Source organism: Megascapheus bottae, chromosome 6 (assembly GCF_031878675.1).
Source record: "Megascapheus bottae isolate mThoBot1 chromosome 6, mThoBot2.hap1, whole genome shotgun sequence".
Lineage (NCBI taxonomy): Eukaryota > Metazoa > Chordata > Mammalia > Rodentia > Geomyidae > Megascapheus > Megascapheus bottae.
Window position 1 is genome coordinate 49,269,402 of NC_143514.1, and position 20,585 is coordinate 49,289,986.

Sequence of the window (20,585 nt, forward strand, 5' to 3'; positions counted from 1 at the left end):
GGCTGGGCACCAAGGGTCTTTAAGCGAGTGACAGACATTTGAACCAATAACACTCAGCATGTCTTTGCCTGCCCCGCCCTTTATGATTTTCTCCTTTTTTTATTGGTCAGATCTGCTAAGCATTTCCCCGCCTCCCAGAGGGGGCGGGGAAAACCCCTCAGTAAGGATGTGAGTTTGCTGAAGGTTAGGTGAGTGGTAGAGGCAGGGACTGGGGACGGACTATTGGGCTCCCACGCCTCCAAATTGAGCTTATTTCATCGTTGTCAGCCTAAGAGCTCTCAGGGTATCTTTCTGTAAAATAGGGATAGAAGTTCCTCTGCGGGCGCCTCTGTACAGCTCCGTGCTCTTAACTGAGTGCTCGGGAAAAGTTTTCTTCCCACCCACTTCTCACTACCGCCGAGCTTTCTGGTCTCCTCCGCCAGCCTGAGAGTATGGAGGCCCTGCCCACCACACCAGTAGTGCACACGACCTCTGGTTGTGCACGTCTCTTCGCCCGTGCCTGCAGCAAGTTTCTTCCTGTTCCTAAGGATTTCTCTCTTCTCCCGGAGGCAGGGCCTCAGCGTTAGAAGGCTGCTCAACATCTTTGCTCAACACCTGCCGTTGGGTGCCCGCCTGTGCTAAGCATCGGGTGGGCATTGGTGAGTAAACCATGAGGTGTAGCGCTTACATTTTAGTAGGAGACACCGACAGAATGCAAGCAGAGTAAACAAATAATGGCAGCACAAGCACATACACTTCCTGTCCCTTCTCCCTAGTTCTTTTTTTTTCCCCTCTCTTGTAATTTACATTGTCATACTGTGTTTTTCACTCTTGTTTTAATGACGGTCTCTCCCATGAGTACAGAGGTTTCTGTTTCTTTACTGCTGTATTCCCTGTGCGTTGTAAGTGTATGTATAATGAATGTATAATAGAATCAATATAGTATGAGAGAGAGGGAGAGAAAAAGAGAGAGAGAGGGAGAGAGAGAAAGGGAAGATTTAGGGAGAGCCCCTAGGGGAGATGACCTTTTAGTGCAAGCCTAAAGGGTAAAGGAGAGGCACCTAGGCAGAAGCAATAATGTCTGTTAAGGCTCAGCCTCTTGGAATGGCTTGAACCATGTCTTTAAAGTTTATGACTGGCTTAGCCAACTTCTACATTAGTCTCCAGAGTCACAGGAATAAGAAACTAGCATAAAGAGGGCTGGGAATGTGTCTTAGTGGTAGAGTGCATGTCTCCCATGCATGAAGCCCTGAGTTTGATTCCTCAGTACCATATACACAGAAAAAGCCAGAAGTAGCACTGTGGCTCAAGTGATAGAGTGCTAGCCTTGAGCAAAAGAAGATAAAGGGGGCGGGGAGTTTGGCCTAGTGATAGAGTGCTTGCCTAGCATGCATGAAGACCTGGGTTCAATTCCTCGGTACCACATGCATAGAAAAAAGCCAGAAGTGGTGCTGAGGCTCAAGTGGTAGAGTTCTAGCCTTGAGAAAGTCCAAGGACAGTGTTCAGGCCCTGAGCTCAAGCCCAGGACTGGCAAAAAAGAAAAGAAAAAAAAAAAGAAGAAGATAAAGGACAGTGAGTGCCCAGGCCCAAAGTTCAAGCCCTAGGACTGGGAGAGAGACAGAGGGAGAGAGAACAAACATGAGGGACTGTACCTCTAAAATCAATGGTAGTGAAGAGTAAGTGCACCCTACCAAACAACAGATCTGTGGCTGATCCATCCTTTTCCCCAGAGCCTTCCCTTTGCAGGTTTTGAGAAGAATGAAGAATAGAGGAAACAAAATTGTAACCTCTGTGTTTTCCTTCCAGGTGGGCAAGGGAGAAGAGCCTGTGCTTGTGGCCTCACAGAGCATAGACTACTCTGGGAAGAATGCCTGTTTGTCTTCCCCAGGCTGCCCCTACCCCACCGACAATGGATGAGAAGATGGAGGATGCTGCTGAGGAAGACTGGCTGCAGCTGCGGCCTGTGGAGCCCTTGCCCTCCCAGTGCTGTGGCAGTGGCTGCTCACCTTGTGTCTTTGACCTCTATCACCAAGACCTAGCAAGGTGGGAGGCAGCCCGAGCCAGCAATGACAAGAGCCTGCTAAGTGGGCAGCAGCCTCAGGTGAGGAGGCCAGTCCTAAGATTGGGTGACAGAATCTACATGGTCTCCCCTCTGCCAAGTACCTTGCACAGAGGAGAGGAAAGAGTGAACAAAATGGAAACAGATTCAGGATTAAAATCCAGGACTGGAACGTTTAGTAGTGATGTGGTTTTATTTGGGCAAAATTCATTACCCACCCCCCACTCTAGTTTTCCCTTCTATCAAATGAGACTGAACATTTGTAATGTTTAGTACAAAGCCTGACATTTCACTTAATTATCTGTTGAGTAACCATTATGCACCAAGCTTGAAGCCACTGAGCCATCTAGGCATAGGCTAAATTCATAGAGCAAATAGCATATATACTATGTCCATAGGGAATGTTATTTCTTTTCCTCCTACCCTAACTGACTTTTCCTTCCTTTTCTGAACTCCTAGGGGACTTCAGACTGGACCAAGCAATGTACTCCTCCTTTGTGATGCTTGAGAGTTTTCACAGTTAATACTTATAGGTATCAGAGCACTATAGAGTTTAGCACCTATATAGACTATATATAAATGAGGACCTTTTCCTTCTGAGACTGTAGACTCCTGATGTTGAGTCTCTCCATCCTGGCCTTGTACATCAGAACAGGTTTCCCACTGCTCATGGTCCTCTTGACCTTGGAATGTGACAACATTTCTTTGTGTTGCTGCCTCTGTGCACCAGGCCTCCTTATTACCCTGGCTAACTGTACTCCATTGTTAGGGCACCATCTAGATCAAAGCTCGGTGCTTCATAGTTATTTATGTTGTTCCTAAGCTGTAGAACATACATCCTAAACAAGTGTAGTTGTTTCTTCAAACACCAGAGTCCAATTTTTTATCTACTTTTGTTAGCTGTCTCCTTGTAGTTTTACACTGAAAGATGGGGACTAGAGCATAGTGGCCTCTGCAGTAAATGGGAAATGTTCATAACAGTCTCTGTTTCTTCTGGCTCACTGCTTGCATCTCCATGTGGCTTGCCCCTTCACTTCTTTCTCATCTCTGTTCAAATCACACCTCTTAATTATCAGTTCTACCAGACACCTTCAAGATGTAATTGTTTAAATGGATATTGTTATACCTCTTTGCTAACATCTAAGTTCTGTGAAAGAGGAAGGCTTTGTCTTGCTCACTGTTCTATACTTAGCACATGAGTAAGCCTTGACATGGCAGTCAATAAATATTTGCTGAATGAATAAATGAGTTTCATGAAGATCTACTGGGTCCCATGGCCTGGGTTTTAAGCAGAAACAAGTGGATGATAGACTCAACATACCAGGGGGTCAACTCTCAAAACCTCCGCTAAAGAAAGGGAATGGAACCACAGGTTATAATACAAAGAATGTGAGCTGAAGTTCCATTCGGCCAATGAATTGTATTGTGATAAATATGTAACTTTAGTTTGCTAAACCTCTGTTTTCTGTTTTAAATATGATTAAAAGCAATACCTAATTTGTAGGCTGCTGTTAGGTTTTGGGAGAATAAATATGTAAAACACAGGGCACATGGTAGGTGCTTAATAAATAGTATCTATCATCACCTAATAGAAAATTAGCATATTTCAATAAGAATAGTATATTTCGGGTCCAGGAGTTTGGCCTAGTGGTAGGTTGCTTGCCTAGCATGCACAAAGACCTGGGTTTCATTCCTCGGTACCACATACATAGAAAAAAGCTGGAAGTGGTACTGTGGCTCAAATGGTAGAGCTCTAGCCTTGAGAAAGCCCAAGGACAGTGCTCAGGCCCTGAGCTGAAGCCCCAGGACTGGCAAAAAAAAAAAAAAAGAAAAGAATAGTATATTTCGCCAGGCAAGATGGCTCACAACTGTAATCCTAGCTACTTGGGAGGCTGAGATCTGAGGATCAATGTTCAAAGCCAGCCTAGGCACAAAAGAACCTGAGAATCTTATCTCCAGTTAACCTCTAGAAAATGGGAAGTGGGGCTTGGCTCTAGGGTAGGGTGGTATCCTTGAGCTGAAGAGCTTAGGGATAGTGCCCAGGCCCAGGGGTAGGGTGGTAGAGCTAAAGAGCTCAGGGACAGTGCCCAGGCCTAGTTCAAGCCTCATGACCCATAAAAAAAAAAAGATAGTATATTTCAACCTAATAGTGAAATTTATTTTAACTTTTAATGAAACACTAATAATAGAAACACATTTTACATTTCCATGGCAATTTATATTTTATAAATACTCCTACATTGTTATCTCTTTCAACCCTCAGGATATCCTATAAAGTTATTTGGGATGCATGGCTCCTTTTTTGCAGAGTAGGAAACTGTCACCCAGAGGAATAAATGACCTGTGTAAGTCCACACAGGTGGGCAGCAACTGAGCTAAAGCTAAGCCCTGTACTCCTGACTACCAGTCTGGTGCTCCTTTCTGAGCTCCAGGAACTGTGGCAGGAAGTGCCCAGGTGTTCTGGCTGATGAGGAAAGGTCACCTTGACCCAGATGAAGGTATAGAATAGAGACAATGCCTCAGCTCGTAAGCCTGACGATGTATGTCAATACTGTAACACTGTCAACACTACCATAAGCTAGTTGGAGTTCTAAATTTTGCATTGTGTCCTGACCTGAGTAGGTCCGGTCAATCCAATGCGGGCGTTTCATAGGAGACAGAGAGAGATGTATGAGTCATGACATTCAGAAAAAGCTCCCTAAAGAGACATAGCGAAGCTTACAAAAGTAAGGGCAGTAGGCTGAGGCTCAGATGACATGAATTTGAGCCCCTTCTCACAATATAACTTTCGATAAAATAAGCCATTACCACACAGCCTCAGTTTCCCCATATGTGATAGAAGGATATTGTATGAGATTGCTTTTAGGGTCTCATTACCTACATTATGGACTCAGAATTTAGCAAGTTGGAAAATGAGCAGATGTTTTGTGTGTTGGAAGTAAGTATTCTGGATACGAGATGCTGCTTAAGCAATAAAGCTTTAGAGACAGGAGAGAGCAGGTAGGTGATCTTGGAAGAAGGAAGTCTGGCAACTGATACATGGGAGATAGAAGAAGATGGGTTGTGTGGGCCTTTACGAGTAGGCTAGGATCCTTCACTGGAGCCTGGGGAAGTAAGGAGGGACCATCCACCACACAGAACACTTGCCAGCTGACACAGCTTTCACTGGGGAAAGTGGGAAGGATGCTGTGTGCCCCTGGGCTGGCCTCTAGCTCTCAGGGCTTTCTCTGTTGCAGAGCTGCTCTTCTAAGCTGACCCCAGAGACCTTCCTGGCCTTCCGCATCAGTGCCATGGAGAGACTCACGGCTGACACTTACCACATCCGGTTTGCACTGCCTGAAAACAGCCAGCTCGGCCTTCAGCCAGGACAGCATCTCATCCTACGGTACACTCAGAGAACAGGAGGGCCAAAGTTTGCTGCCTTGCTTTGCCATTTGGGTAGCCTAGGGCAGCTTGCTTGACTTCCCTTAGGACTCCTTGTCGCCTTCGAGATAGACATAGTAACATGTGACTTAGGGGGTTCTTGCAATGAAGCTTAGTGATGTATTTTTGTGATATATAATAGCACATACCAAGGCCCAGGTGTGTGTTTTATATCCATGAGTTCATTTAACCTTCAGAAAGTCCCATGTGGTGAGTGCCATTGTCATTTCTCAGAGGAAACGGAAGTGAGAGAGGTTCAGGATCATGCCCAGTGTCACATGGTTTGTAAGTATTGGGCCTAGGATTTGAAGGCAAGCTGTCTGGTTCTAGTGCCTATTCTCTTAACCTAATGTCATTATCATCCATTGATTTTCATTTTTTTTTTTTTTTTGCCAGTCCTGGGCTTGAGCTCAGGGCCTGAGCACTGTCCTTGGACTTTCTCAAGGCTAGAGCTCTACCACTTGAGCCTCAGCACCACTTCTGGCTTTTATCTATGTATGTGGTACCGAGGAATCGAACCCGGGTCTTCATGCATGCTAGGCAAACACTTTAACCACTAGGCCAAACTCCCGGCCCATCCATTGATTTTCAAAAAAAAGAAAAAACCAAAAAGGCCACTGTCACTGAAAATAAGGAATTGCCCAATGTCACATCATGGAGGCAGAATTCAAATCCAGACTGCCTTCCACTGAATGACAGTCAACCACTCCTCTGAGGTTCCTGCTGGCCCATTTTGGCATTCTACTCCCACCCTGGTACCCATAACGACCTTGTCAGGAAGAAGACTGTTGGGTGCCAGGTACAAGTGTTTGCTAGGCAGTTGCCACTGGGGGCATGAGGCTCGGAAGAGAGATCTGAGCTGTGGGTGTGAATCTGTAGTCATCTGTATAAAGTTGGATGGCATTTGAGAACATGTGTGCATTAAAAAGACGGAAAGACATAAATCTGTGCATTGAAAATATTGAAACTTATGGGAAGAGATAAGTGTAGGCAGAAGACAAAGTGGGAACCAGGAGAGAGTTTATTGCTTATTGCTGCTCAGACTCTGGCTGTTGATCTCATACTGGACTCTGGTGCTTGTTTCCAGCTCCTTCTGGCCTGTGGCCTGGTTGGCAGTCCTTGAAGCTCACTGTTTCAGGTGTCAGGAGGAACCACAGGACAGGCCACAGTCCCCCACAACCTTCCATCCTGGGAATTACTAGAATACCCTCTTTAGGATGGCCCCTCTATTCCCACTTTTTTTACTACCCCAGTGATATTTCTAGCACACATACACACGTCTGGTCTCTCTCCCTATTCAGCTACTGCTGGTGTGCCTTACTGATTCTGTGATGAAGTTCTAATCCAAGACCCTCTTCTTCCTTTCCTCACCAAGTTCTCCCTTCCCACTCCACTCATGCAGCTTGTCTCAAGTCTCACAATCCCCTGCCAACTCCTGACTTACCCACATTGTACTTTCTCTAAGCTTCTGCCTGGAATGTCTTTCACTCCTATCCTTTTCAGCCATCAGCAGCTTGCTCATCCTTCAGTACTCAATGCATGTCAGTTTGACCTCTGTGCAGCAGATGTCATGAAGTTCTTTGCATCTAACCCATGCCATATGTTCTCTTCCTTATTTCCTCATTTGTTTCCTTAGCATTTCTTTTTTTTTTTTTTTTTTTTTTTTTTTTTTTTGCCAGTCCTGGCCTTGAGCTCAGGGCCTGAGCACTGTCCTTGGACTTTCTCAAGGCTAGAGCTCTACCACTTGAGCCATAGCAACACTTCTGGCTTTTTTCTATGTATGTGATACTGAGGAATTGAACCCGGGTCTTCGTGCATGCTAGGCAAGCACTCTACCACTAGCCAAACTCCCAGTCCCTCCTTAGCATTTCTTAACTTTCCATTTTGCTCAATACATTGGCTGCATTGAGACCGGGCCTTTTTGATCTGTAGAACTTAGCGCACAACATGTTTCATTCAGTTGTCTCAAAACAGGAATGTTTAGGTTCTCTTATGAAGTCCTGTTTTTGTTTGTTTGTTTTCTTTGTTGTGTGTGTGTGTGTGTGTGTGTGTGTGTCAGTTGTGAAGCTTGAACTCAGGACCTGGGCATTGTTGCTGAGCCTTTTCATCCAAGGCTAGCATTCTACCACTTCAAGCTGCAGCACCACTTCAAACCGTGATCCTCAGATCTCAGCCTCCCAAGTAGCTGGGATGATAGGCATGAGCCACCAGTGCCCCAATTTGTCTTGCTTTTGTTTATAAGAAAGTCTTACTCTGTAACCCTGATCATTCCGCCTCTGCCTCCTGAATGTTATGCTGAGATAATAGGTAGGAACTTCCATGCCTGGCTTCCTTAGAAGAGCAATGATGACAGACCTTGCTTGGAGTCTGAGTTATGGTTGAATTCTTGCTATGCAAGTGACTTTCCTTCTCTGAGCAGTAGATTATGCATTGGAGTGATTGTTTAAAATAAAGTAAGGCATGTAATATGCTGGAGTCCTACTAGGCATTCATGTAACATCACTATGATTGCTACTGATGACTGATATTTTTGACTCTGTGTTGGTACTGTAGTGACGATTGATGTGGAGGGCAGGGCTTTGTTCGAGGGCCCCATCCAGTTTTGATGCTACTGGAACATGGTAGTAAGTATTTCATAAGTCTTAACAGTTTATTTTATCTTTATCACTCTGTGATGGAGAAGAGGTCAAGGCAAACCACAGTATTGTTCCCCAAACACGTCATCAGTGTACTTTTTGAAGCAATTCCAATGAAACCACACAATCAGGACGTAGACGGCTGTCCCCATTTTTCAGTAGGGGCTGCTGAGGGATTAAATGACCTGCCTGGGCCTCATGACAAGCATGTGGCAGGGGGTGACCCCAAGGCTATTTCTGTGATACTTTGCCTGCCTCGAGGTGAGGGCTGGAGGGAAGACTAGATCCCACCTTCACTGACAGGAAGGGTTTGTTAAATGAATGGCTGACCATCTGTATGCTTCTTCTCAGAGGGACGGTAGATGACTTAGAAATTCAGAGAGCCTATACGCCCATCAGCCCTGCCAATGCAAAAGGATACTTTGATGTCTTAATCAAGGTGAGTTGACTCTTGTAGAAGTTCCAAGACTTGCCATGGACTTGTACCTCTGTTGCCAGTATGGTTGGAATAGGGAGAGCTGGAATGGGAGAAGACTGCACCAGCAGTGGGGTCAGGTAAAGGATTATCCTTTCCTTGCCTCATCTACTGGAGAGGGGACTGCTAGACCCCCTGCAGGGAGCATGTTTTTGTGGTATTTTAGGGCAAGCCTTTCACCTTCTGTCCTTTGGTAGAGTGAGCCTTCTCTAGACTAGGGAAGGGAGCAAGTCCCCACGCCTACTGTGTGTTGAGCTGGAATCCCAAGGTGAGTCAGACACCTTGCCTTCCCATGAAGAACTGCCCCACAGGACAGATGATGGGCTCAAGAGGGAGAGATGCCCTGACAGAGGTGGCAGCTGGGGTGCAGAGAAACAGACTGTGAAGCAGAGCTGCATGTTCACATTGTATGTTTAAGGAGTAGGGAACGAGGGAATCTGTGAGAAGGAAGCTGGGTGCTGGGAACAGCAACACAAAAGAGGCATGAGTTGGGGCAGTAAGTCTTTGATCCTGACATAGGAAGCAAATCGTGCAGGCGGGATGTAGCTTGAGAAAGTCAAGACAATAGGTGAGACATGAGGACCCTATGAACTGAGCTAATCTGACCTCACCTGTTGAAGAAAGGGAACAATTAATGGTGGCAGGCAATAGGACTTTAGGCTGTGGGAATAGTAGCCAGACAGAACAGTTCTCTTGAGAAATGTGGCAGGAGTGGCAGGAGGAGAGAACGATTGTGGAGCAGTGGGTAGAGATGGGGTAAACAAGGTAAATTGAATACTTGATATCCCAGAGCAATAAACACACAAAGTCATTGAAGCCCAGTTGTATAGCGAGAATAATTGGATTGATGTACATGGAGCTGCTGGCTTTAACATCTGGACCTCCAGCAAAAGCTGTGTCAACTGGGTAGCTCTCCACCATCCTTTCCCAGATGAATCCTGGGGAGCACCAGTGTGGATAAAGACCTCTCACATCCTGACCTCTTATGAGGCAACCGTGCATTATTATCTTATCTCACTGATGAATGGACAGGTCCCAGCGGGCCCATGGTCCATAGCTAGTAAGAAGTGCTGCATGGGGCAAGCAAGCCCTAGCCCCCATCTCAAAGACCTCAGTGCTGTCTCTGGCTCCCACCTTCCCTGCTTGCCTTCCAGCAGAGATGGAGTGTTTACTCCATCACACATAAGCCTGGATGGGCTCCCTTCTGCATGAGAATGTTTGTCTGGGAGATTCCACAAATCCTCTCCAAATGGCCCGCTTCCCTGTGCTGCTTGTCTGGGTGTGTTTCTGCTGAGAGGATAAGCCGGAGACAGCCCTCCAGAGCAGCTGGATCCCTCCCAGCTGCAAGGCTGATTTTCTCCTTCGTTTGCTGGAAAGCCTCTCTTTAGAGAGGTACCTCATTATCCCTAAGCCGCTGGCTGGGAAGAGCCGGAAATGTCTTTGCCAGTTGGGAAGGCAGCAGGGGGTCTGGGATTTATCTTCCCATACAGACAGGAAGTAGGGGAGGCTCCCTCTTCTCCAGTACCTGGCACAGTGGGCACTGCTTCTGTTTTGTTTTGTTTGGGTTTTTTTTTTTGTTTTTTTTTTTTTTTGCCAGTCGTGGGGCTTGAGCTCAGAGCCTGAGCACTGTCCTTGGACATTTTTCTCAAGGCTAGAGCTCTACCACTTGAGCCATAGCACCACTTCCAGCTTTTTTCTATGTATGTGGTACCGAGGACTTGAACCCGGGTCTTCATGCATGCTAGGCAAGCACTCCACCACTGGGTCAAACTCCCGGCCCCTGGTCACTGTTTCTGGATCTTTCTTTTTGCTGTCACCTTTCAGCTCATAACCACAAGTAGATGATATTAGGACCGTTTTACAGATGAAGAAACCTCAATTCAAAGGATCCTCAGGCAGTATGAGCCCAAGTAAGACAAAAGTTCAGTGTTAGTTGTTTCTAAGTGTATATTATACATTTACTCCAGGCCAGGCTCTGTGCAGCTGCTAGAAATGTGAAAGAATCCTTTCCTTCTTGGTGTGTCTGTGCCATAACCGCTGCTTGGGCCACAGCTGTGCTTCCCCAAATCTGGTGCTAAAACTCAAAGTATCCTCAAGACATAGCCTGTAGCAAAGCAGGAGTTAAACAAAGCTTCCTCCCAAAGACTTCCCTTGCTTTGTGTGATGGTGTGCATCAAGTCAGAGATGGAGTCAGAGGTGGCTGTGGGCACTCAAAAGCAGGTCTGGGCACTAAAGTCTCACGTCTCCTTCAACTCTGGCTAGACTCACCTAGTCAGATCTTCTAGTCAGGTCTGTTGGTGCTTCCTCTCACCCCATCTCACTCTCCCCAAACAAGACCTGGCTGTCTTACCCTTGACCCATACTACCCCACCCAGATGTCCAGAACCCCATTTGTACTTCAGCTTCCATTTCCAGGAAATTTGATCCTACTCATCCTTCAAAGCTTCCATTGCTTCCTCCTCCAGAAAGCCATCTTCAGCAGACTGTTCCTTTCTAGGGTCCCTGGCCTGTTATCTTCTCAACAGGTATTAGACAGTCTTTGCCTTGGGTCTGAGATGTAGCTCCCCCATAGGCTGCAAGATCCTCAAAGGGAAAGCCTAAATCTGGATTAATTGATTCAGATATTATCAAGTCTTTTTCATCATCCAGGCCCTGGCTGCCTTCACGCAACCACCTGTTCTGCAGCCCTAGCATGGTGTCTGGCACAGAGCAGGCAAATGTCCAGGTAGTGTAGACCGCCCACCCCTATGGGGGAGCCCTTTCCATATCCTTCCTTTCTCATTCAGTCATTTGTACTCTGAATCCAGAGTACAAATCTACTTGTTTTGGACTGACAATGTTTCACAGTTTTGAATTACTTGCTGATATTTCAGAAATGGGAGAGGTTAAGTAAAAGTGAGGATTTCTGCTCTTGGGAAATCAGAAGACTTGGTAGCATCCGCTCCACACGCTGTAGACTGAAACCTCTGAAGTGGCTCCCCCCACCCCCGTCTTTTACAGTCCCCACCCCTCCTACTGTCTCTAGCACTGAGTGCTAACTGCCATTAGTCATACCTAACTCTTCCCTTGACTCTGTTACCTGTATGGTCCCGTGGAGAAGGATGTGGGTCCTGAGGATTTTCATCCAAGCTTTGTCATCTCCTTGAACTTGAGCATCTGGACTTCTGAAAACTGAGAGTGACAGTACTAGCCTGCATGATGGGAGAAGAACAGGACGAACTCACGCACAGGCAGCATGGAGCATGCAGAAGGAGACCCACACAGTGGTAGTGGGGTCTGGACTGGGGTCCTGTGTCTTCCTCGCTGAGTGCTCTCTGTCTTTGATTCTAGTGCTACAAGACTGGGCTGATGTCCCAGTACGTGGAGATGTGGAGAGTAGGAGACACAGCTTTCTGGCGAGGACCTTTTGGAAGCTTCTTCTATCAACCAAACAAGGTCAGTGCCAGTATCCTCAGCCGGGAGAACTCCCCCATCCCCACCCCCTGCCCACGTGTGTCATCCAGAACTGTGATTCTCCTGTTCCAGACCATAGGAGCTCACTGTGCCATTTTTTACTGAGCTTAAGCCCAATCCCCAGAGTGTTCTTGAGATTGCTCATGGGAGGAGATGGAAAAGGCACTGACAAACAAGAATCATTTATCTCACTCGGGCACTGTCAACGGCTGCCCTTGGCTTTAGGACTGATAGCTCCTCTCCCTCAGATGCTGTTCTAGTTGTACCTTCCCCTTATAAGACTAAATACTGTCCAGCCCCAGCTCAGGAGCAGCTCATAAAGCTCTTGCCCTTTTCTTCATGGCATGGTCATATTCCTAGCAGAAATTATTTGCTGCTCACCTGGAGAGCAGTTTACCAGGATAAATCAAGAGTCTTTAATCATCTTTAAGCCCTTTAGCCCAATAGTTATACTTTTGGAAATCTATTCTGTGGAAAGAATTCAAAATGCTGACTCTTGCACATATTCATGGTATTTATTTTATTTATATTAGAGAAAAAATGGAAACAACTGAATATTCAACAACAAAGAACTCTGTATGCAGGGTTATAGGTACTAGATAAAATATTATCCTGAATTTTAAAGTTGTGTTTATAAATGATATTATATACTTATACTTTAAGATCAAGTGGCAAACACTAGGTATATATTATGAATATACATAGGTTGAAAACTAAAAATTCACAGAAAAAAATAGGAAAGGAAAATTTAATGAAATGTTACAGCTCTAGGTGGTAAAATTATGGGTGATTTTTATTTTCTTCATTATACTTTCCAAATTATCTGCAATGAGTGCCTATTATCTTTATAATTAGGAAAACAAAGCAAAACAAAAACAAATGGAAACAAATGAATCGTGCTTGTGCACCATTCTTTTGGTTTAATTTTAAAATAGCTTTTATTGTTTTGTTTTTCCTCATTACAAATGCAATGCATGTTCACTACCAAAAAGAAATCAGCAGCTAGTGATAGAAGAAAACAAAAAACATCTGCAGGGCATCTCTCTAGACACATCAGGCTTACTACCTTGGTATTCTTCCAAACCCTCCTACATGCATGGGGGTATGTGCAAACACACACACGTGCACACGCGCATGCACATACACACACACACACACTCATACGTGTGTATGTGTAGAGTGATACAATCAGGGATGGGGTTTAGTTCAGTGACAGAGCACTGATGAGACCATTGATCCCCGAGATGAGAAGCACAGGGCTTCTGTGTGTTTGTGGATGTGTACAAGGCATCTAGAGGTTTCTTTCTGGCCACCCACTGTCCCTCTAGGCCAGGAGGAAATAGGAATAACTTCCCCATTCTGTTCTCAAAGGCATGGGGAACCCATCCTGACTAAGCACAGCTAGTACCAGGAGAACGCTGAAGAAGAGCACTGTCCTAGGCAGATGTGTGTCTATAAGATGAGTCACCCGAGTCAGGAGAACTGAACGTCACACACAGCACATGCGGAGACCAAAGCATACGCAGATGTGTTTATGTGTTATCATCATCATCAACATCATCATCATGATTTGTATGGTGCTGAGAGGGAGCCCAGGGCCTCATGCTTTACCAGAGACAGAGGAAGCAGTCCAGAGAGCAAGGTTAGAATGCAATTGGGTATGGACAAGGCTTTGATGGAGGCAAGTTTTAGTGCAGCAGAAGGTGGGAAGACTGCCCTGGAAGAAGAGTTGGCCTACACAAAACAAGCCACCTTGGGAGGTAGTGAATTCCCTGGTAGCAGAAGCACATAAACAGAGTCCTTGGAGTATTATAAAAGATAGCTGAGGCCAGGTGCTAGTGGCTCATGCTTATAATTCTAGCTACTCAAGAGGCTGAGATCTGAGGATCACAGCTCAAAGCTAGCTCAGAGAGGAAGAGCCATGAGATTGTCTCCAATTATTACCAAAAAAAGCCAGAAACAGAGCTGTGTCTCAAGGAGTAGAAAGCCAGCCTTGAGCAAAAAGCTCAGGGATAGTACCCAGGCCCTGAGTTCAAGCCCCAGGACTGACATACACATTTTAAAAAAAAAAAAGCTATGCTTACAAGCTGGCCTATGCTACATTAGGCTCCTCCTTCTGCCTCAAACTTTCATAATCTCTATTGCACTGACCTCCCTCAGGATCCTTTCACAAGTCAGAATGGCCTCTTAGAGCAGGTAGAACGGGGCAGTGAGGTGTGCGACATGTGGGAGAGACACTGCTGTTGAACTCAACAGAAGCTCAACAGAAGACTTTGAGTGGGAAGTGAGCCCCAGTCCATGATCCTCCCCATTCTTCTCCCCAGCATGGTGAGCTCCTCATGTTGGCTGCCGGCACGGGCCTGGCCCCCATGGTACCCATCCTACAGAGCATCACAGACAATGCAGAGGATGAGACCTTTGTCACCCTGGTCTGCTGCTTCAAGACCTTTGAAGGCATCTACCTGAAAACCTTCCTCCAGGAGCAGGCCCGATTCTGGAATGTCCGTACCTTCTTTGTACTCAGCCAGGTGAGTTCCCTGAGCTGCGGCAGTCCCTCTGCCTCCAGTGCAAGGAGCGGCTGTGGTCTCTTCTCCTCATGTTCTCCACATACCTGCTGTGGGTATTGCTGTGCTTATTACATAGAGGACGGACAGAACCCAGAGAGGTGTAGCGTTTGGGTGTCATGTTATAGATCAGTGAAAAAGGACTTGGGCCCAGCTTGAGCTCTAAGGGGCATCACCAGCCCTGTGAACAAATTGCATCCTGTTAAGGTCCTGGCAGCCAGGACCAGGTGAGTAGCTCCTTCCTCAGGCTTAGCATGGTGCTGGGCCCCAGGGGGACTACATCACGACCTAGGTTCACTCTGTGTAGTAGTTTATCCCTTCAGTTAGACAGCTGTCATCAGACTCATTAAGCTCCTGATTCTTTAGCTGAAAGCCCCTTCCTCATTACAATGACCTTTCCTTCCTTCCTCCCATGGCCACAGTGTGGAGGTCCTCAGGTACCTTCGTTCTGCCTCCTGGTGGTCTGTAGCCTTTACTTCTCTTTCCTGTACCCCCTGGGGCTGGGTCTCCTGCTAGGGCCTTCTCCTCCCCACTCCATTCCCTGTTGCTCAGAGTCAGCCCTCTTAACCTGTACTCTAGATATCTCCCTCCTCCATGTCCTCTGTGAGGACAGTTCATGGGATCCTTGACAAGGTGAATAGGAGGGACAGGAAATTGGTTCTCCCTTCCTAATCCTGAGTTCTTGAACTCCCTCAGGCCAATGGCTGTAGGTCTGTCCATGGGCACAGCACACCATGCCGTGAACATAGGGAAGGTCATACTTGGTGAGCTTTAGCAGTTGTAGGGAGTACCCACGTCAGGGGCCTGAATCAGGAGGCCAATGAGCAGCCTGATAGGGAGTGGGGCAAGGGCAAGCTACCACCTAAAAGCATGTCAGCTCTGCCCAGGAGCCTGGGTGAGGGCAAGAGGGCAGACAATTGGCAGAAACACCATGGCTGCCAGCCAACCAGCTTTCCTTTCCCTCCATGCCGCACGTGCCAGATATACAAACATGAAGATGCCCACTCCCTGCTCTGTAGGCGCTCAGCTGTGTCTGGGGCAACGGCCATGGGGGTGGCTGACCATGTTCTCTTCATTGAGCACTTTTCCATGCCTAGCACCACTTACACTCAAGTCTGTACTGACTCATTTAATCCCATTACAATCTCATAAGACTTGTAGTACCGTCATACCTCTATTATAGGTGCAGAAACTGAGGCACAGAAAGATTAAGAGCAAAGTAATGCCTGGCCCCTGGTAGATCACACCTGTAATCATAGATACAGGAGGTTGAGATCTAATGATCACTGTTTGAAGTCAGCCTGGGCAGACTTATCGCCAACTGATCACCAGAAAGTTGGAAGTGGAGCTGTGGCTCAAGTGGTAGAGCACTAGCACAGTTAGCCAGTGGAGCTGGGTACAGATCCCAGGAGTCCTGTTCAGAGGTAATTTGCTCAGTGAAACAGCACCACACTCATGCTGGAGGATATCCAGGGTACTGAAGGCCAGTAGGGACCCAGGGAAGTTTGGGGTGAGGGAAGAAGACTTCTAGAGCAAGTGGTATTTGAGCCTGGCCTTGAGGGTTGTTTTACAGTTCACCTGCAGCCCTGGGGTTGAGGGCTCTGATGGTGACAGAGGCTGGTTGGGCAGGTGAGTGGGCTGGCTGTCGATGGCATGGTGATAAATGGGAATGACAGTAGTGGTGTCCACATGCCCTTGACTCAGGATGCTTCCCCTGCTTGGATCCTGGTAACAGTGTCCTCAAGGACTTCCTGCTTTTGCCACTCCTTACCAATTTGTCCTTTCTCCTCTAGCTGGAAGGGCACATCTGACCACATCACCACCCTGCTTCCAGTTCTTCCCTGCCTCCCCAAGATCCTCTGAGGATCTTGTCCAAGCCCATGGGCCCTGCAGCCTCTGCAGCCTGTCTCCTGGCCTGCTTTCCCTCCATCTGTGTCCTGTGTCACTGGTCCATTTGCAGGTGCTGTGCTTTCTGCCCACTAGATCTTTGCTCCTGCTGCCCCCTGCCGGGAGTGTTTTCTCCCAGACTCTCCTCACACCTGCTCCTCCCTCTGCTGAGGTGGAAGTCCAGCCTAGAAGCTCTCTAGGAACCTTGGCTTGGTGCTGGAGTTTTGCTATCACAGCCCGGTCTCTTCTGTCACTGTCCCACCTCCACACTGCTGTTATTCATGGGGACCCCATTCCACCTGAGCAGCAACCAGACCCAATGCATCTTGGGGTACACAGTTGGGGAGGGCCGTGCAGAACCCATCCCACCTCAGTGGAAAGGTCAGTGGGCCCTTGAGGACCCCAGGTGGTAGAGGGAGCAGGGAGAAATCCAGGTCACCAGAGAGGAACCCCAGTGTCAGTACTGGAAGACTGCAGACAAGGAATGAGGAGGGCATTCAAGGCCCTAGACATGTGAGACTGGAGGGCCTCTGTTTCTGAGGTCTCTAGAGCTTTCCAATGTTCACCATGGCTTGCTGACAGAAGTTTCACAGTCTGCCCTCATCCCAAAGCTCAGGGAGGTCAGCGGAGTGAAGATTCCCACTGTACCTCCTGCCTGCCTTCCACCTCCTTAGCCTGGGACTAGCAGCTGCCCTCACAGTGCTACAGTGGCAGTCCTGCTTGGCTGTTTGCTTATCCATGTGCTGGTTCCCTGTGTTCTTTGTTCACTAAAGTTCTTCAGCTACATGTACTTAATGATATGTGCATTAAAAGATGTTTACTTCAGGGTGACATTGTCCAAAAAGAAATACACTCTTTACCTGACTGAAGTAACAGTGACCCCTCTGTAGTCACCTTTATAATAACAATTTAAAAAATTTAAAAGTAACAACTGAACTCAGCCACCTTGAGAAAAGACAGAGAGGACAGATAATGGATGGAGAGAAGACACAGCAGCAGCAGTATCTTTGCATAAGATACTTCTGAAAGGTCTTCACACTTATTTTTTTTAATCTTGCTTAAAATAGTAAAAGTTCTTCCATTCAGCAAAGTAGAACTTTCACTCAGTGACCCTGAGGAATAAAGTTTGAGCCGAGGCTGGCGGGTAGAGGAAGGGGCCTGCGGTGTCCAGTGAACGGGTGATGCATGGTGACAGCATTGCTCCCTAAGACTTGACCGACATGCAGTCAGAGCAAGACCTGGAGCCTCATCTTTTGAGTAAGTTTTCTGTCCCCAGTGCCTAGCACGGTGCCTGGCATGGAATGAGTACTCAAGAAGCATTTGTCAAAGAGTGCCTATAATACTGAAAGCTTTTTTTAATATTTAACTTTTAATTGTTATTATAAAGGTGATGTACAGAGGGGTTACAGTTACATAAGTCAGGTAAAGAATAAAAAGTTATCCCTAACCTAGCCTTCTCCCAGTTTTTCCTTCCCATCCTTACCCACAAGTTTTATAATTCATTTTCAACATGGTATCCAGTGAATATCACTGCTGCATTTGTTTACCCTTTGTCCTCCATTTCAGTGTGACCCCCTTACCCTCCCAAAAATGGATAAATAAAAAGGACAAAAAGGAAAACAAAAACAGCAGCAAAGAAAAAAAAACTTCTTGTTTCCATTCCATTTCAATAAAGATTATTTACTTATTTATTTTGTCAGTTGTAAGGCTTGAACTCAGGGCCTGAGTTGTCCCTGAGCTTCTTTTGCTCAAGTCTAGCACTCTGCCATTTGAGCTATAGCACCACTTTCCAGCTTTTTCTGTTTGTGGTACTGAGGAATGGAACCCAGAGCTTTGTAGTAGGCAAGCACTCTACCACTAGACCACACTCCCAGCCCTAAATATTTTAATTTTTTTTTATCAAAGGCACAGAGACATTGTGCCTTTGCGTTCCCCTCCTAAGAGCATCCTCCTTTGATCGCACTGTATGCTTGAGTGCCTTGAGTCCCATATAATTCATCGTGTCCCAGTGTATTTTACATCTAGCATCTGTATATGAGAGAAAATGTGCCATGACATTGAAACCTTAACACAGATGGACAGAAGCATGCAAAGGCAATGGTGATGGATCCAGGAGGACACCAGGTGCAGCTGCTGCAGGGCAGCAGCCTAAGGTGATGGGCCTTGAGTTTCTGGCCTGCCAGCCCAGCCTCCTGTGTGTTCCTTCACGTTCCTCTCCTCCCAATGCCTGCTCTGGGAGGAGACAACTCTTGCTGCTGCTGGGCAAGTCATAGGAGCCTGACCCACAGAAGGGCTTGGTGAAGGCTGGCTTTCTCCTCACCTCAGTTTCCTTATTTGTCACAGCAGAAGAGCTTTGGGAACTCTGAGGATCCCCTCTGCTCTTTTTGCCTTCCTAGGAGAACTCACCAGAGCAGCTTCCCTGGAGTTACCGTGAGAAGACCCGCTTTGGCCACCTGGGCCAGGACCTGGTTGAAGAACTGGTGGACTGCTGCCGGAAGAAGCCATTTGCATTGGTCTGTGGCTCACCTGAGTTTACTAAGGACATGGCCAGGTGCTTGCTGGGTGCAGGTCTGACCGAGGACTCCTACTTCCTCTTCTAGGCTAGCCCTGCTAAGTTGCCAGGTGACCTTGAACAAGCATCTTCACCTTTGGAACTTCCATTTCCCACCTGGTCCATGAGGATGGGTCATGCCTTCTTGTCATCCTGCCATGTGGAGGGAGGACAGGGTTGTAGGAACTCCAAGGAGGCCAGCAACTAGCTTGGGAACCAGGAAGGCCTTTTCTAGTAAGCCAAGTCTGCTACGCTCACAAGGTATAGGCATTGGATAGGAGAAGTAGAGAGAAGCTTCCTTTATCCCTCCAATCAGGGGGCCTGTGAGGTGCTCCTTAAATATTTAGGAAGTGTCCCCAGGAGTGGCTTAGAACTCTTGGAAGGAGCATTTAACTTCAGGACCATGAGTCTGACATGCTGAAGGCTTTGGACCTGGTCATATTTTCACAGCAAGGACTTGTCCTGGATTATCTGTTGGTCTCAAGCCTTTCCTGCTGAAAACAGCTTCCCTCTCAGTCTCCTTTTCCTGGCTCAGGCAACCACGCTAGAGTTTTTTTCCCCAGCAAAAGAAGAAACATGGGAGGCAAAGGCCCCTCCCTGTAACAGGCAGTCAGCTCAGCCTATGCCTTCAGTTCGGTGCCCTGGCGACGGTTGCTATGGAGATCTAAAGATAGAGCAGGAGTCTGGAGACCTGGGTCCCTCTCCCAGCTCTGCCCACTGAATGGTTGCCAATTCAGGTGCACCCAGCCCCCACCCCCACTCCTCCCTCCTTCACAGGGCATGCCCTCTCCAGAGAACCTGGTGCCCCTGGGCAGTGCTCCGCAGTTAATGAATTCTGCTCTTCACAGCCTGGGCCCCAGTGTGCTGCGCCAGCACAGACAGACTGCAGGCAGTCCCAGACTTGGAATATTCAGCAGTGGAATGTTGGAATCAGAGAACCGTGAAACCTTGAGAATTAGACTTTTATAATCAGAATTGCGATCCTCATAGCAAAGCTCAAAGTCCAGCCTACCAGATGGTCTAGCTTCATTGTATACATAAGAGACTGAGCCCCAGTGAGGCTGCATGACTCACCCACAGTGGAACTGCAACAGAACCAGAAGTTGGGCTTCAGTCCCCACTCATGTCTGCACCGTGGATTTCAAATGGGCTTCACTGGCACTAGGGATTCTTGCTTGGTGGCAGCAGTGAAGGGATAGCCAGAAGGATTCCCAGTTCCCCATTCACCAAGCAGGTGGCTTTTTTAAAAAATCCATTTACATATTGAAACTTGGATTGATTTTGATTTGTCAGGAAGGATGTTTCCTGCCCCACCCAAAAAGTCACAGGAAAACCCTGCTTGTGCCATGGTCACTAAAGAGTCACAATAAGCTCAGAGAGACAGCAGAGGTTTGACACTGGCAGAGTTTTCATGTCAGGTCACAGAGTTTGGCCTCTAAGAATCCTGTGCACATGGGCACACTAAATGCTCTGAAATCACAAGTTAAGAAGTGTTTCCTTTTGTCTAACTAAATTTCTCAAGTGTCTTCCTATGAGCATGTCTGTAGGGTTCAGCTTC

The 20,585-nt window shown here is 47.1% G+C and overlaps 1 protein-coding gene across 4 annotated transcripts; it reads left to right on the plus strand.

Moving 5' to 3' along the window:
• The first annotated feature begins 143 nt into the window (after positions 1 to 143).
• Cyb5r5 (cytochrome b5 reductase 5 (putative)) lies at positions 144 to 20,509 on the plus strand. 4 transcript variants are annotated; one of them, XM_090334773.1, is made up of 9 exons: positions 144 to 188; positions 553 to 638; positions 1,786 to 2,080; positions 5,275 to 5,423; positions 8,449 to 8,536; positions 11,903 to 12,007; positions 14,350 to 14,553; positions 18,873 to 19,027; positions 19,876 to 20,509. In XM_090334773.1, exons 3-9 carry the CDS (start codon positions 1,847 to 1,849, stop codon positions 19,994 to 19,996), a joined length of 1,056 nt encoding a protein of 351 aa, XP_090190899.1. In that variant the 5' UTR covers positions 144 to 188; positions 553 to 638; positions 1,786 to 1,846; the 3' UTR covers positions 19,997 to 20,509. The 4 variants fall into 4 exon arrangements, with proteins under 4 accessions (XP_090190899.1, XP_090190900.1, XP_090190902.1 ...); XM_090334774.1 differs by lacking the exon at positions 553 to 638 and having other exon boundaries at positions 148 to 188; XM_090334776.1 differs by having other exon boundaries at positions 155 to 638; positions 18,873 to 19,098; positions 19,876 to 19,962.
• The last annotated feature ends 76 nt before the right edge of the window (positions 20,510 to 20,585 follow it).